Source organism: Opisthorchis viverrini, assembly GCF_000715545.1.
Source record: "Opisthorchis viverrini unplaced genomic scaffold opera_v5_195, whole genome shotgun sequence".
In the NCBI taxonomy this organism is placed as follows: domain Eukaryota; kingdom Metazoa; phylum Platyhelminthes; class Trematoda; order Opisthorchiida; family Opisthorchiidae; genus Opisthorchis; species Opisthorchis viverrini.
Genome location: NW_008751848.1, coordinates 195,313 through 212,474, shown reverse-complemented (window position 1 = coordinate 212,474; position 17,162 = coordinate 195,313). Strand labels below are relative to the sequence as shown.

Here is a 17,162-nt window from a genome sequence, read left to right as displayed (position 1 = left end):
ACTAGCTGTGAGCTTATTAATCCTTCAAATGTAACATACTTCATACTTTCTGAGTAACTGCTTAGTTCCAACCAGTAAAAACTCCTAGGAAACTCGGTGAATGAGTCTTCAACTTACGGACGTGAAATTCAGAATACTTTGGTTTGACCACTCAAATTAAATGTAAAAAATCACTCCTGTCTTAGTCAATGAAAGCTAAGCGTGGCATTTATTTAGCTCAAAGGTGGAGACAACTGTACCAACCTAATTATCAAATTGTTCGCCGAAAACGAGAGGATTGACGTTATGAGGCACAATGGCTAGATAATACATGGAGGCTTTCTGCCGTCTGCGGTCCACTGTTGGCGACATATTACACCTCAATCAGTTTGGCGTCCGCAGATATCATCATAAGAAAGTCGACAAATCAAAATTTGCCAGATCCTCACATGAATAGTCACACGTCAAAATCGGAAGAACACGTTTCCGAGAGAGGTGCGTAAAATTGATATAAAGGCGTTTCGGTAAACGGAATAACTCTTCGTTCAATCTCACTATTAAACCACACTGATAGTCACTAATTTATGGGTTTTTAATAACAGAAGATTTGGAAACTTCGTCGGAGATATTTAATGCGATTATGATTGGCGCGGGTTAGGAAGCCTCTTGAGAAGCATTGTACGGCGGATTCACTCTTGACAAGCATTAGCATTACTGCTTACCGTCGAATTCCAAAAGTGGATGATCAGCAGGCTGGTAGACGCCACACCGATCGGGAAAAAGACGGTGCAACTGAAATCACTGCGGCCAAATTTGGCAGGATTCCATAGTGCTTCTTCGTATGTGACACAGCATTGCGATACTTGTGCCTTTGTGCTTCCTAACGTCCTAGTTTGCCAAGACGTATTTCAACAGCTCCGAATCGTGCTCAAGTGAGGGTCTCCAATATCAGGCCGTAATATAAAGCACGGGAAGACGAGGCACATTTTACTTCCGATTCATCCTTTACCAGCGTAGTCAGCACTACGCATATTACGAATACACAAAGTTGAACTACTGCAGCGGAATTCTCATAACGGCCAAACAGGCACAGGTAGATAATTTTGCACTTACTATGAAGAATCTTCACCACACGGGAGATATAAAGTATTCCTACGACCAAAATGATAAAGCCAGATTTACCAGCGCAAGGATACAGAAAACATAGGAAGCCAGGGGTAAATCAGCATGTGCAGTTTTCCACAGCATCAGCTGAAAATTCTGAAAGCCGACTCCGGGTAATCATTCGGGTGAAATGCGCAGTTTTCTACCCATTTTGATTTACTTCATACGTCGTTCCACCAAATGAACCGACTATCCAAGTAAATGACCGGCCACATCAAATTGCAGAACGATCAACTGCGAATAATTTTTAAGTAAGATCGGGGTAACATGGGTTCGTAAGATATGAACTGCTGATAATCAAAAGTGACGACTCATCCACCTTACAACATAGTTGGAATTCCCTTGGAATACAAAACCCCCGCGGGAAAAATAGCAGTGGCTGAGATTTAATTGAAGCATTACGAGACGATTCGTGAACCTCTGCGACATAGAAAAGATATGAAATGGTTATCAAAGCCCGGAGAGCGTTGTGTTTTTAGGCAAATGATAACTTCGAAACCGACATCACAGCTGAACGATATTTTTGCATTATCAGTTTAGCCGGTGGTTTCGTAGATAGATTGCAAAGCCATCGACAAGATTCATTACCATAGTAACCGATCAAACTCTAGTCTCTCCGTAAATCATCCCCAAAAGTTGCATATTTTCCATGTAAGGAGTTAAAGGCTGAAAACCGGATGAAAGATGGATTAACGAAAACCACGAAAATGAAAGCATTCAGGAATAGGAATAGGCATCGGAGAATTAGATTTCAGCAAGTGGCAGCGAGTAAAAAACCTATACCTATACTCAGAGGGGGAAAGATATGTCCATGGGGAACATTCGCTCAATATTTTTAATCGACGTTTGTCAACTTTACTGGGCTTTCTGAAGGTTGCTGCTTTGAGTGGAATTCACTCATCTTTACATCGATTAGCGCTTTATCCTGTCCAAGCTAATTTTATCCCCATATAAACACAAAACTCCACTAATTTGCGTGCAAAATATTGCGCTTTATTCTAGCTTCCTTAAGTATTCCAAGTAGTGTCCACGTAAATCTTTTTATATATCCATAGGTTGCGGCTAATGTAAATTTCATGCCCGATTGGTTGACAGTTTGCATTCACTTCAGCATCATCCCTATTACTTGTGTGTAGAATGGAGGCATTCCAACCAAATACCTATTACTTGAATTGAGCTTAGTGCGTACGTGGGCTCGTATGTCTTAATTACGAGTTAGTATTCTGCGCACGAATGACCTTGGTCGTCATTTCGTAACCAAACTCCAGTTCTCTTTCTCCTTAGCCACCAGTAACATCCGATGAATTTAACACAACAAAGCCGCACAATACCGCAGAACACGAGCAGACATTCAATTGTTTCATAAACGGAAAGTAACAGTTATTCCAGAGATTCAGAACAGTCGAAACCTTATTAACAAATTACCCAGAATTTTCAGAGGAGCAAACACAAAACATTACTTCTGGGGGAAACTTATAACCAGTTTGAATGAAGAATGTGGCGTTCTCAAATTAATTCGACATGCATCACAGGACACATGGGGGTTGTTGTTTCGAATTCAAGTTTACTTCTATCACAAATGAGATTTCCACCAAGTACCAGGTCGATAACCTTGAAGTAAATCACCATTTCCAAGGTGCAAGGCCACCACATGACGTAAGAATAACTTATATGGACTTATATGAATTTGAATTCAGTTGAGTTCTGACGTTCTTCCTGTGATAATACAAAGGTAACTAAGCAAAACAAGAGTTCCGTAAGGAATTCATGAGGGTCGCCTAAAGCACATCTGGCGTCATGGTGGAAATAGCAAAAGACGCATTTGGATGACCCCTGTCGACGAAGGAACGCCGAATGTAATAAATACAACCTGCCTATTGTTGCTCAACTGCTTGACGACCAAGTTCATCTCAGTGTATACTCGCAAAAATGTTCATTGCAGACTTCTTCATATCGTGAAATTCCCACCAGATTTTTCAAACGGGGCAAGATATCGTTTCAACATGGCACAATCTGGATTAAAATGTCGCGCACAATGTCCGTATCGCTTGCCTGCAAGCGCTGGCTGTCCTATATCTTTGAACACCTTTTATGAATCTCGATTATCTCGTCGATTAAACCGAACGCAAATATGTTTTCTATTCATACATTCACCCGGAACCAATGTATATTCAAAATAATCTGTCTGCAATGCTGGTGTGATTGTGGTTTATTGCCTTGTTTCGCTTTTTTCATGCTTACACCTACACCGCGATATCATTTATTGAAAAACCAACGTTGATTGTCCGAGGGTGGCATTACTGACAGATGGTTTTTTACCTACAAGCGCAAAGTGGCAAACATCTTTACCACAGTGTCACTGCAGTGAGAGAAAAATGACAGGTTAAAAATATCGTGCCTCTTGTGTCAGTCAACGGTTGATTGAGAAACGAGGCACCGACTAATCCATAAATGATATAACGATGCCACATATGCCTAGAATAATGTACAGTTCAGCCCCAACGGAGTGTACCGAAATCAAACTGTTTTGCACTTGACACTTGGCTTATGTGATGGAAAGACCATGTCAATTTTGATGTCGGCACCGGTATCATACGACTGCGAGTTTTCCAGTTCAACGTGTTCATTTATTGTAAAAACTAGTCCCGTGGAAGAAGATACCGTCAAAATGAATCCACAACAGCATGAATCGGCATTATCTTTAGATGTTTAAAGGGCTACGGTATCAAAAGCAATATAGATTGAAAGAAATTGATTTCACTTTGCGCAGGGTAATCTCTGCTGCTGAGTTGGTGATGAAGGAAACCAAATTTCCTTAGCACCGTAAACTTGAAAAAGGTAAACACACAGCCCGTAAGAAGCAATATGTTGAACGAAAGGCAACTTTTAGTTAACCGGTAAAGTCGAGGGAAGCCATCTAAGCTGGATAGGTTAACGAGCGACGACATGTAGTATGCTGCCCGACAGCATGACTTGAAGCCTTTGCATAGACAACCAGCATGCCGAGACAATTAGCCAGTTGTTAACATGATTCGGGAGGTAGGTAGATCATCCGATCTGCATGCAGGCAATCTGGATCGCGTAACTCGAACGTCCCTGCTTTCAGCTGAACTTCACCCAAATCAGATACGCATTGTCTTGTAGCATATTACGCGCTTTTCGACACCATATTTGAAACTACCTCACAATACCACAAATGTCAGACATTGCAACTCCATAACTGAACAGCTATCATCGTTCCGAAAATTCAAGAATTAAATCGGCCCCCTAAATGTGAAACGGCATGAACAGTCGAGCATTGGAAATGGATAACTCTTTTGCTCTCGTCACACTTTAGGATCTGGTGGAACGTTCGCAGATACGTTGCAGCACCAGAGCGGTATTCGTCAGAGAGAGGGATATGTTAGCATTGAGCCAGACCTGTTAATTGTATTGGAAATGGATAACTCTTTTGCTCTCGTTACTCTTTAGGATCTGGTGGAACGTTCAAAGATATGTTGCAGCACCAGAGCGCTATTCGTCAGACAGAGGGATATGTTAGCATTGAGCCAGACTTGTTAATTGCCAGTCGTCATTAAAATGTAGAACATGTTCACGAATTTTAACTCCGAGGATAACCAACGAATCGATTAATAAAGTTTCAGCGTAGTTCCAGCAATCAGCTCATATCCCACCACATGATCACTTATAAAATGGATTTTGTCATCGGCCTGTAAAAAACACTACTGCGCTTTTGTGCGAATCAAAACTGTAAAAAACACTACTGCGCTTTTGTGCGAATCACCTGAAAACGATCTGCGGTTCCTTTGGCGGTTATATTGTGGCTCATTCGGGAAGCTAGCTGGCGGACAAATGAAGGCATAGCACAGCTATATCGGAGTTCGGTGACACCGCGGGGGCAGAAAATGGGTCCTGGCGAGGTTTGCCCACTTCCAGAAAAATTGGCGAAGGTCAACCACTGCGCTGTTTCCAATTTACAGCGTTCTCTATGCAAACTTTGGAAGCAGGTTATATAACTGCATCTCGGTAGACACCATTTCAACTCTGCCTCTACTGAGTGTGTAAATTTCACGACACAATGTTCCGTAGAATGCATAGCTAATGCACAGGAGGAACGTTTTGCCGAATGTGGGGCCTAGGATGCCAATAACCTTAATGCAGTCCTGGATTTGGAGTGGACTGTCAATGTAACAGAGTTATGGAGGCTCACATCTATTACACGTTACTACGCTTATCATTGCTGTAGTGGTTAGGGAGACTGAACGTGAACTGGAACGATCTGGCTCCAGATTTACCCACGCATTTTTCTTTAAGAATGCAACTTCATTACAATCAGTGTGAATCAAGAAATGAAGAATTTCCTCAGTGCAATAGCTTTGCATTCAGATGGTAGTAAAACAAAACTAACAAAAAAGATAACCGACCGGTGTCAACGGGGATGTGAGCAGTGGAAGACTCATTCGTCTATGGGCTGGTGATGTTAATGCAGAACTAGACGAAGTTCATCAATATGTTGACTGCAGTTTTAGTGAAAACTGTGACGTGTCAGAATAACTTGAAGGCACTCTGATAATAGCTGAGCACTCCATTTAGCGTACGCCACTGGAAATCGTACGCAGCAAGAGGAATCGGTTTCAGTGTTTTTTAGTGGTAAGTAATTTAATCAGATCCCATGTGTTTCCTACTATGCCTAGATGATCACAAGGCTTGATGACGCGTATAACCCACGTATAATCTAGCTTCCTTGCTTCGCGGATTGCAGTGTTCACTAAGAATTGCTCAGAAGGACATAAAACGAATTCTATGCCATTCCGTCAGGTCATGAATAAATGCCAGGTACATTCCATTCAGAGCTTCGCTGCAACTAAAACACCCGAAAAATCGACAAACAATATGTTAAACACTAGGTTTCACATAACTTTAAAATTGTTTTATTGTGCCCCTGGTGATTCGTTAATTGATTTCGGATGGTCCTATGAAATGATTCTTTGCACCCATGCTATTCGACAGGGTCGAAAATGAAACTGACTGAAAACATTAAAGTATACAGCAATTATAAATCCTGTTTACCACTTCCGTCATTCAGAGTGACTGTTTGGAACCGACCAGTAAAAATTGCAGTATACCTTCACTCATTCTAAACAGGTTGAGCGAAAGTGATTCATGTATGTAACTACAAAGTATTCTCGTGGCCCAAAACGCTTTTGATGCACTCGCCTTGCATTGCGTCACAAATGTATGATGTCAAATTATGGTACTTCAAATGACGCCACTGTGTAATATCTATATGCGAAATGCGTTCGATGCATACGACCCTCATCATAAAATCGACCTAATCTCACGACGATTCAAGTTCGATCTTACGTCAATGGGCACATCTAGCATTTGAACTTCACGCCAGAATCCTGGTTGCGAGCTGATTGACGCCTAGGTGGATTGCCTAAGATGGAATGAAACATGGCACAGTAGAATACTCTTTCAATTTTCTCAAAGGCCATATTGAATGATCCCTCCAGGTTGATATATTTTGCGCTTGATTAATTGGTCCATTCTGAGCACACAAGAGAAGAGTAAATCCGTACACTCTGGGAGAAATGCAGAGAAAATAACTAAAAGTCCACCAGTCACTGGTTGATCGCCTTGACTTGATTAGAACCTATAAACACATCACAACCCCGACGGTAGGTTTAAGGAAAAATGATATACATAAAACTTCCACGGGACAGTTTTGGGCCTACAGGGTTGATCAAATTGATCCAGATTTGTGCATTCATTTGGATCAATATCCCAATCACAGGTATCCTTAGAGCGTTCTAGTTTCGTTTGAACTGAGCAATGGGTAAACTGTTGATTTAGCCACCAAACTTGGGATGACAAAGCAGTAGGATCGATTATTGGCAAGGTGGTCGATTTGTGAACTTTACTCATCAGTCAGCTGGTGTGGCCAGAAAATCCAGGCCGCCTCTGAGCACCCATTTTTATTCCGAGGATGACTGCCATGCGTATGTTTTAACAAGCACACCCAAACCCAGATGACATTTTATTCAAAAGTGACAAATACTTTAAATCTGAGAAGCTTGATTGTGCTCGTAATAAACGGTATTTTGGGTAAATCTAAACGATTATTATTTTACGGCATAAACGATAACCAGCAGGTTTGAGGGAGCTCTGGCCCGAATTCCATGGCCTTAGTAAACGTCGCTGCAGTTGTATTCCTGTTTTTGTGAAGACCAAAATAACGTTTGTAGTCTGGTTTACGTACCGTATGCGTGCTTTAAGAGAAGACCGTTATAATGCGTTATACTCTATTTACGGTGGTGGTAATTGGGAATGTAAATATACTGGACACTTTTGAAGAATAAGTACAAAGTTGTTCAGTGTAATACAGGCATATAAATAATTCGGCATTTCGCCGACAGTATCCCATATGTATAATTCAAAAGGCTCTACTTCCACGCATTAACTAGGCCATATTCAGAAATGGCCTAAAGTGCTGACTCCGCAACCACCCTACAGTTCATTGTTGGTAGACGTTAAAATGGGAAGCTTAACGAAATTCTGCACATTTGCTGCATGATCTAAGAGGAGATCCCACTGGAACTATTCTCGTCCAAATGGTGATTGAAGCGAAAATCAAATCAAATGAAAATGTTTGATAATTTCAAGTAGAAAATCGGCGTCCACTACCTGCCTATGCAAACAGATATGCTCTGAACTAAATTTCTTCCGTACTAAATCCGCGTGAATCTCGCTTGAGGGGGGTTAATTTTTCGTTATGGACAAATTCCTGGAAGTTGATTGGATAGATTCGGTGAGACTAGATGACAAAAATAAAGAACATGTTCCTAGAATTAAAGAGTGTAAAGTGTCGGATACTGATGTCAGTGGAAATACAGTCAGCGAAGGCATTCACGGAGAACAAGGATCAAGCATCCGATATTGTACCGGTGTGCAAGACAACAAAACGGATGTTTGCAAAATTGCGTAGATATTAAGAGGACAATAAATCTATGGGCTTCATAATTCTTGGCCTGCGAATTAGCGATCCACTCAAATGAACTTCGAGGTATACTTCACATATTCTAGAGTACTCAAACTATGTGCTTGAAATTTGGCTGACAACCCGAGATAATTGACGTCCTGTCACAATGGATGACCTCCGGCATGATACCTTCCTGGCTCCCAGAATTTACCACCACTATTATCCCAAAACGTCGCCGGTGCAGACTAAATTAGAGTAGAAATTTGCCGAAATTGACGAGAAAAATTGGAACTTCCATCGTAAACTTCAGTTTACTAGATAGGAAGTTGGGGCTAAGCAGGTGTTGCTTGTATCCCTCAGGCCTAGATGTTTACATCAGCTGTCATCGTTGCATCAGGGAGGATGAAAAGCGGTCGGACTCCCGTCACACGGGTTGACTTGCGATAACTACGAAGAAGGCGCCTCACAAGAGGATGATCATTGGTCACACTGAGTTTCATTAGGGGTATGCTCTGATGAAATGCAAATCCTTACTGGAAGACAACGGCGCTTATTCGGTTCGAAAGATTTTGGGGTGCCCTACACTAACTACCTTTGAGCAGGCAGTTCCATCCACAATGGTGCAATGCGGAAGCGACGTTCGTTGGTGTTATCAACTGTGAGATATTCTCCACAGGTTCGTGGAGTTTACAGCCTAGAAAAGGCATTTCGAAACCCAGCTAGATAGCTCTTCTCTTTGTGTGTGTGGTATACGAGGTGACAGAATTCGGGCGGTCACCTCTGGTGGAGCATTTTTCACCAACAATACCAGCATCAACTTAACTACCGGTGCATGCCAAGTGATCATATACACAGAACTCAGCACACAGTAATCATATTACTTTCTCCTATTTAATTACTCGAGATTTGTATAGAGTATACCATGATACCTGTCCCCCTATACGCTTATCCTGTTTCAGAGTGATTCGTGCAGAAATTATGGTGCGAATTGATGGATAAAACTTGACCACGTGATAGTCCCCCTATTCAGTTGCTTACTCCACTAGTTTTGCACTTTGTGCACCCCAATCACCTTTCCGCAAGGGCCATCAAATGAGTCTGTGTGTAGTCGTTCTCAGCTGCCCTTCTTACGCATGCGGGTTTGTGTCCCGTTTGCGAAGCCTGCATTGAGTTATTTTCGCATGAATTCCAGGTCATCGCGGCCCCATTTAGAATCATGAGGGCCGAAATGGACGATCGTATCCCACACTAGAGTCAACATTCCGCTTGCCATTGCTTTTCACTGCACTCTACCGGTCAGTGACAGCAATGTGCAATTTTTGACGTTAGGAATGTTGGCAATTAAAGCGTGCCATATGAATTTACCTACGCCTGTGTAGATAGGGTCGCTGACTTTTGAACTCAATTCTTCTACTTAATATTCGACATTTTGGAACCTACCTTTCATTCCCTGTTTTGTACCGTGAATCCTTGAGTCTTACGGGGACGCATGGGATGTAAATTAGAGTCAGCCCCTCTAGCCGAACAAGTGATGCAATACCTTTCAGTTACCAAAATGAAGGCGCAGAACTGCCTTCCAGCAACCGGGCTTGGCCATTTCGGACCGCCTCAACTGTTTCCAATCACGTACGATATGCACAGAAGTGGCTTATCCCTATCCAGTGACTCATTTCCTACGACATTACCTGGGTTTGCCAGGCGACGGGAAACTCGGAGAGGTGTAAAGTGATGCATTTGTTGGATCGGAAATGAAGTTGAGACAGTCCGTGAAGACATTGGATTGTGGGAAAGTGACAAACGGCATGCAACAATGATGTGTTAAGTGTATTTTAACCCTGTTTATCCTACACACCGAGGTGGAGTCTGGGAGAGGATGATAAGTGCAGTCTTTCGGGAGCAATTGCTAACGGAGGAATCGCTGAAAACTTATTTGACTGGAGTGGAACGAACACTCAACAAATGTTCACTAGTCACAGAGCTGAATAACCATGATAATACTGATATTCAGACCACGAACCATCTATTACTACGCTAAGTGACATACATCCCTGTTAGAGATGATCCAGGGAGACGACACCGATGTACTCCGCAGTGGAGACAGAATCAATTGATGACCGACACGCTTGGCTGAGAGAATATATTCCACGGCCTTGAAGGCGCCGTATGTAGACGGCTGTGTGAAGAAACACACAAGGGGTGTTTGCTGATGATAATTGGAGAAAAACACACACGACCTACCCAGTTGAAGGGGATCGTAAAGTCCTCTATACCTGGATCTGGTGGGCTCGTCGGACCAGGTGGTGACCAAGACGCCCGACGGTACAATAACCAGAGATATAAGGGAAGTTTGCATGCCCAATGGAGTAGGTGAGAGGTACGCGCCCATTCACCGGAGAGGACATGCCATTTTGTCTAGGGTCAGCTGTTCTGTTCTTACCTCTCGTTTTTGCTGGTGTCGAGTGTTGATTGGGGGTAGCATAAGTAATCCCACGTTGGGTATGATGAGGCGGTGTACCTCTTTATCCATTCAGTCTGTTCCCTTTCTGTAACCCAGTGTTTTCTCTGCATTTATTCCACCTATTCAGTATTGACCCTCGATTTCCACAGAAAACTGAACGTTAATATTTCGAATCAATTCTGACGAAATACTCCTGCGTACATTCCAATCATTTGCTGTGCCCGCAAATTTGCTAGCATTTTCCAACGGTTTGCTTTAGCAGTCAGGCTCCATTTGAAATTACACTAATTCCTACAACCAACAAACAAGAATCCTCATAATTGAGGAACGCTTCCTATTCGCTTACACATTATATGGATGTAGTACGCATTATGTTGACAAATATTACTGATTTATACTTCTTGTCTTATGACTTCGCATACTACATAAATGACCATCGGTTTTTCACCATGGTGTCTCGATAGATATGTCCCCTTTTCTATACAAGAGAATGTCGGTAGATCAGGTAGCGTAGATCCTAGTTGGCTTGTTGGCTGAGCTGGGTAATTTGGTTGCAAACGTTTCATCACCAATCAAGGTGATATCATCAGTGCGTAGTTGTGCGTAGCGGTGGGTTAACGGTTGTGCGTTCAATAGTGTTACGTGTGATAGCCGGGGATGATCTTTGACCGCGATTAGTTATTCTGTCGGGCGCTTACATTGGTTGTTATTTTATCTCGTATCCTCGTTCGCCGATGCCCACATGACCTTTGAACTTGGCATCCCTCGCCGTCGTAGTCTGGTCGGTGTTGGAGTGACCTTTGTCCTTCCGAGTTCCGGTTGTAACCTTTATTGCTTCGACTCCGAGGAGTTCCTTGTTTCTTCGTTTGTTACTCCATTATTCGATCCTCCTTAAGTGTTTCGGTTGCGGTGTTGATCTCTCGCGCGTAGAGGTGCGTAAATTGGATCCAGTTCGATGCACCGGTTGATTGAACCTGCTGTAGAGTACCACGCTTCCAGAAATTCTCTTCCGTGTCTCCGTATGCCAAAATTTTCGCGTTCTCCTGACAGCCGCGTTGTGTTCCTTTATTCGTGTACATAATTTTCTCCCAGTTTGTCCAACGTAGAATTTGTTGCAGTCGTTGCAGTCGATTTGGTATATCACATTGTTCCTCTTGGTTTTGTCCCGGTTGTCCTTCGGTCTGGAGATCAGTTTCCTTAGGGTAGCACTCGGTTTGTGGGCCACGAAGATTCCTTTTTGCGCCAACAATCTGGTTGCGAGTTCTGATATATTCTTGATGTAAGGTAGGACCACCCGTCTGGTGGCTTGTTCTTGCTATGGCTGTTGTTGAGATATCTTCTTATTCAAGCTTCTCTTGATAAAACTCCTTGGATATCCACTCTTTTGAAACACTTTGTATAGATGGGTTTCCTCCTTCTTCCGCAGTACTGTGGTGCTGCAGTGTGTCTCCGCCCTCTTGAACAAGGTTTGGACGCGGCTCTTTTTGCGGTTTACTGGATGATTGCTGTTGTAGTTCAGTATTTTGTCCGTATGAGTCTCTTTGCGGTATACGCAGCTTTTCAGAGTCCCATTCGCCTTTCTGTTCACTAAGACTTCCAGGAATGGTACCCGATTGTTTCTTTCCGGTTCGATTGTAAACTCGATATCTTCAAACGTCGTGTTGAGCAGTTCATGTGCATCGTGTACTGAGTCCCGTTTCATGATGACAAATGTGTCGTCCACGTAGCGGATCCACAGCTTTGGATTGATGATCGGATGTACTACGCTCTCTAGTCTTTGCATTACCGCCTCGGCAATGAATCTTGATATTGAGGACCCCATTGCAGTTCTTCAAAGGACCACAACCTAGCACGGGAAACCATAGCGGAACTGCTTCGGAATAATCCAAACTCGACGGAAGCCATGATACCTGAAAGTATATGCAAACTGTTGGACTTTTGCATGGATGCATACTAGACCTTTGATGGGGAAACATACCAATGGCTCAAAAGCACTCCAATGGGATCCCCAATCTATACACGAGAACCAAGAAGGCCACAAATTCAATCTGGAAAACGCGAAAATTTTGGCATACGGAGACACGGAAGAGAATTTCTGGAAGCGTGGTACTCTACAGCAGGTTCAATCAACCGGTGCATCGAACTGGATCCAATTTACGCACCTCTACGCGCGAGAGATCAACACCGCAACCGAAACACTTAAGGAGGATCGAATAATGGAGTAACAAACGAAGAAACAAGGAACTCCTCGGAGTCGAAGCAATAAAGGTTACAACCGGAACTCGGAAGGACAAAGGTCACTCCAACACCGACCAGACTACGACGGCGAGGGATGCCAAGTTCAAAGGTCATGTGGGCATCGGCGAACGAGGATACGAGATAAAATAACAACCAATGTAAGCGCCCGACAGAATAACTAATCGCGGTCAAAGATCATCCCCGGCTATCACACGTAACACTATTGAACGCACAACCGTTAACCCACCGCTACGCACAACTACGCACTGATGATATCACCTTGATTGGTGATGAAACGTTTGCAACCAAATTACCCAGCTCAGCCAACAAGCCAACGACCAGATATGTCCATTCTATGAACTTTAAACGACCATTCCCTTCTCACGATGTCTAGGCTAAATTCGTGCACCCTTAACAGTACTGCGCCAGCTTTTGCCTTACATGAGCCTTTGATGTTTAGCGTTGATGTCAGTGGTTTTAAAGCACGATGAGAATTCATTGCTTCCTTGTTCAGATTCAGTTTTTTACTTCCGATGGCTGGAGCTGCTTGGACCTTAAAATGCTCTCAAAATGACCTTAAGTGCCATCAAATGATTGCCTGTTATTGTAGAGCTATCGGCCGAACCACATTCTCTGATACGTTTTCACAGCTGCGATCATGTTTCTTACCAGCCGGTAGTCACGGCAGCCATATCATCGTGTGTCAGTTTTGAGTCTTGGAAATGAGCAGCATATTGGTTCCGATATTTTGACCTGCCGAAGCGGCATATTTACAGAGAAAGCCAAATCGATACAACCGTTTGATTTCAGACTACAACAAGATGCTTCTCTTTACATCGTATCTACGGCCCTCAAATTAATGCCATGTATCGTCAAAGTTTTCTTCTGAGTAAGCAAGGAGGCCTAATTTCTGCAAATATTCTTGAAGATATTAAAATTCGAATGGAGTATTTCGTTTCCAATTTACGTAAAGCTGTACCGCAACTTACGTAACTACTCAGTGTCAGTCGCACTAGTAGCCACCCGTCAGCATTCATGAGGTATAGGAAAACGAGTGGAGACGTAGGTCTCACATCATCCCGGAATTATTGCCATTAATAATAACCAGAGACAGAATCGTCAACAATGAAAATGATTCCAGTTTTATAGCTGCTCGACCATTAACACGAAAGTAACCGGTTACTTCATCAATTACTAAATAACGTGCTGGACCACGCTAACGACATTTGATAAAGTCATAAGGGTGTCGGATACGCACTTGGTACAGCAGCTTTGATGACAAGGAAACCCCGAAGGAGCGAACTATAAACTGCTTACGGATCCTTGGTAGCTGGGTGTAAATCCTGGATGCGGTTAGCTCCCCTTTCGAGATTTACATTGATTTCGACTTGTTGAAATACTATAGCTTTACGTCCGGTTTCTGCATATTGATGAAGACCAATTTTAATGAAGTTCCTCCAACATTTGTCCATTTAGACGTCACTTTTAAGAAGTCACTAAAATTGGCAGTTTGTATCAGGCTTTGCGGGCATCTAAATCGTGATATCGAAAATGCCGCATATTTGGGCGAAGTTACTTCAATCTACCACGCAACAGAGGTGCATACTATTCAGAATTTAGGTGTACACGAATCCCAATACGCCGTCTGAATTTTACGATGTTATGAAAAACAGATTACGCTAAAATATGTGTACTTCTAAATCAACCTGGCGTCCGTACGTAGGACAGTTATCCGACTGATACTAGAGCGAGATGCATTTAGAGTCAATGGACTATATCCAGGCTATCTAACCAGCTGTCAGTACTGCCCACTTTTAGTTTACATCCCAGATGAAAAACTGTGCAAGAGTAACAATTTTCGAGGTTGCACTGAAGAAATAAAATTTCAGCTTACATGACGATTATTGTATGAAAGATAACTTGGGGTTGTAAGTTACCTTGGAAAAAGAATGTATCCAGCATCAGGCTAGACTGGAGGATATTCCTGCAAGGCAGACTTAAAACAATTTGGGTGATGGCAAAATGCGCTGAGAAGAATGTTTTCTGATGACATTGTAACAGTAATTATTGACATTCATGTGTCCAGGGGGTAGTTGAATTACTGCAGGACAAAACCCGTCTTCGGAAAATATAGAAAGGAGCCCCCCTGTAGAAAGTAACTCTGCTTTGGCTGCCAGCTACTCCTCAATCGTTGAGTTCGGTTGGGTCGCCTGTTTGCGAGTCGTGTCACGCCGTTCTTAGCCATCTGATGCCTAGCTACTGCGAGCAACTCCTAAGCGCTTCACGTGGGTAGCATGGCTCCAGATCGTTTGGGCTCATTTTACGCACGGCATGGCTGCCACCATATAATTCAATCCAAGTTTGCTGATTCTCGTCGCCCGTTGATTTGGCACCACTGACTCCCCGACCGATAGTGACAAGTGATCTGTCATTATCGCAATATACTGATTTCCAGTGTTCGTCAACGGGAACAGGCCAATGACTTCTGCCGACTCTAAGTAGCCGATTTCTGGGACAGGAATTGGTTCCATGGGTTGGGTTGCCCCGGTCGTGTCCTCGTTCATCAGTTTTAACCACCTACAGGGCACCACAGGACACCACCACACTTCGCTTCTCGAGCCAGTAGGCCCTCTTCCAAAGTTAATCCCAATTCTTGGTGCATCCTGTGTGGCCATCTCGAAACATGAAAGCCTTTTTCTTACAGTCTTCTGACGTGACCGCTAGTGGAAACGGACTTATAGCCAACCTACGACCTAGTGGTTCTCCTTCCCCGGCACCTGTTGGATCGTGAACTCGTGTTCTTGCAAATGGAGTGCTCACTGTGCGAGATTTTCGCGGATATCTCTGGTGGTCCTGATCCACTACAGAGGTCAGTGATTAGTGTCGGCTTGCATATTAGATGATGACATTTCTCTGCTTTGGGACTGCATCGATAATGTGGTCACTTGCGTACGTTGCAACACTAAATGCCAGTCAGTTGCTGACAAAGCATACATGCTTTGACACATGAAAGCTTCAGCATAATCCTCGATTTTCGCTAGTTTGTCTGGCGGTGGGTTAGCTTCTCTCTGAGGCAATTTATGCACGAGTAGGTTCACCGAATTTCGAGCGAGCTGCGTATCGGCTTCATTTATCCTCAGGCCAGTCTTCTGGATACGCTTTAATACGGACTTCCAGTAAACTGAATGCCCTTGTTCCGCAGTGCCGTACACACCGATATCCTCTCCGTTCACGGAAACATTCAGTAGTTCCCTTGTTAAATTAACCACCGAACGTCATTGTGTGAATGATGCGCTAGACGAACCAAGCAGCATTATCCTAATTTGACTTTTGGTGTCCCCACACGTAAACACCTTTTTCTCAGAAGAAACATTATGCCTGATCGAACGGGTTATTTACTGTCTTTTTGTAGCTTGTCACTTTACATTGCCCTTGTTGCAACTGTAACAAATAATGAAGCCCATCAGATTCCATCGGCATCATGGGATTCAGGCCGCCAGTTGCACTTCAGCTCAGCTCTTGATATGATTCAACTACGCTGGGGGGTTCGGGAGAGGAAACACAACAGTGACATTATGCAGAATGAACGCTCAAAGTGAATAAGGAATCATAGGTAAAAAAATACCGTAGTTCGTGTGGGTAGCGGAAACAACTCACACATCACGATAACACCGCACGTATATTTATTGCTCATTGCATCAACCAATCTACGAGTTCGAGGCGACCTTGTCGTAGGGTCTCGCCTAACACTAAACTGAAAACATAGAATCGATTTCAGAATATCAAATATCCGTGCTCTATGATCGATCCCCGAATAATACAGGTGTGTGGCACTTCTATTTGAGAAGCCGCTACATAGGATGCGTAAGTGTGGTAAACGCTTACACACTGATATTCAGCCGCTAGTGCTCGAAAATAAAGACATTTGTGGCTTCCGTGACATATGTCTTGTGCATTTTGTTAGCGCCTGTATTAAACAAAACGCTATAGACCGTTCGAACACGCGGATGGTTCCTCATTCTGTGACCTATCGCCACACAGCAGGTGATCGTCGGCCAAGAGTCCGGTCGATGCATGCATTTTGTGTGCCAATAACTGAAATTCCTGCATAAGGACATGCTACGACATCATGCGTCAGCTTTTTGGGTGGAGTGACTTGGTTAATATAACCACCAATTTTTAAGCCTGAATAAGAGCCCAAGTTGAAATTGTCAAGTTATCTGCATGTTTTTTAAATCAGATACATCTGCGATTGCTGCCTCTTTCGTATCTTGCTGTGACAGAGTAGTGGATGAGTTTCCGTTGTGGTTTTCAGCCACGAATGTATCAAATTGCTCAATT

General features: G+C 43.2%; 1 protein-coding gene across 1 annotated transcript in view; it reads left to right on the top strand.

Annotated features, from left to right (window-relative positions):
* Positions 1-428: 428 nt before the first annotated feature.
* The window catches only part of T265_07898 (hypothetical protein), a gene marked incomplete at both ends in the record, with an annotated part of 31,575 nt that continues 14,841 nt past the window's right edge, over positions 429-17,162 (top strand). The window contains one exon of the mRNA XM_009173555.1: positions 429-474. Within this exon, the coding sequence (XP_009171819.1) occupies positions 429-474 (46 nt within the window). The remainder of the gene's footprint in view (positions 475-17,162) is intronic.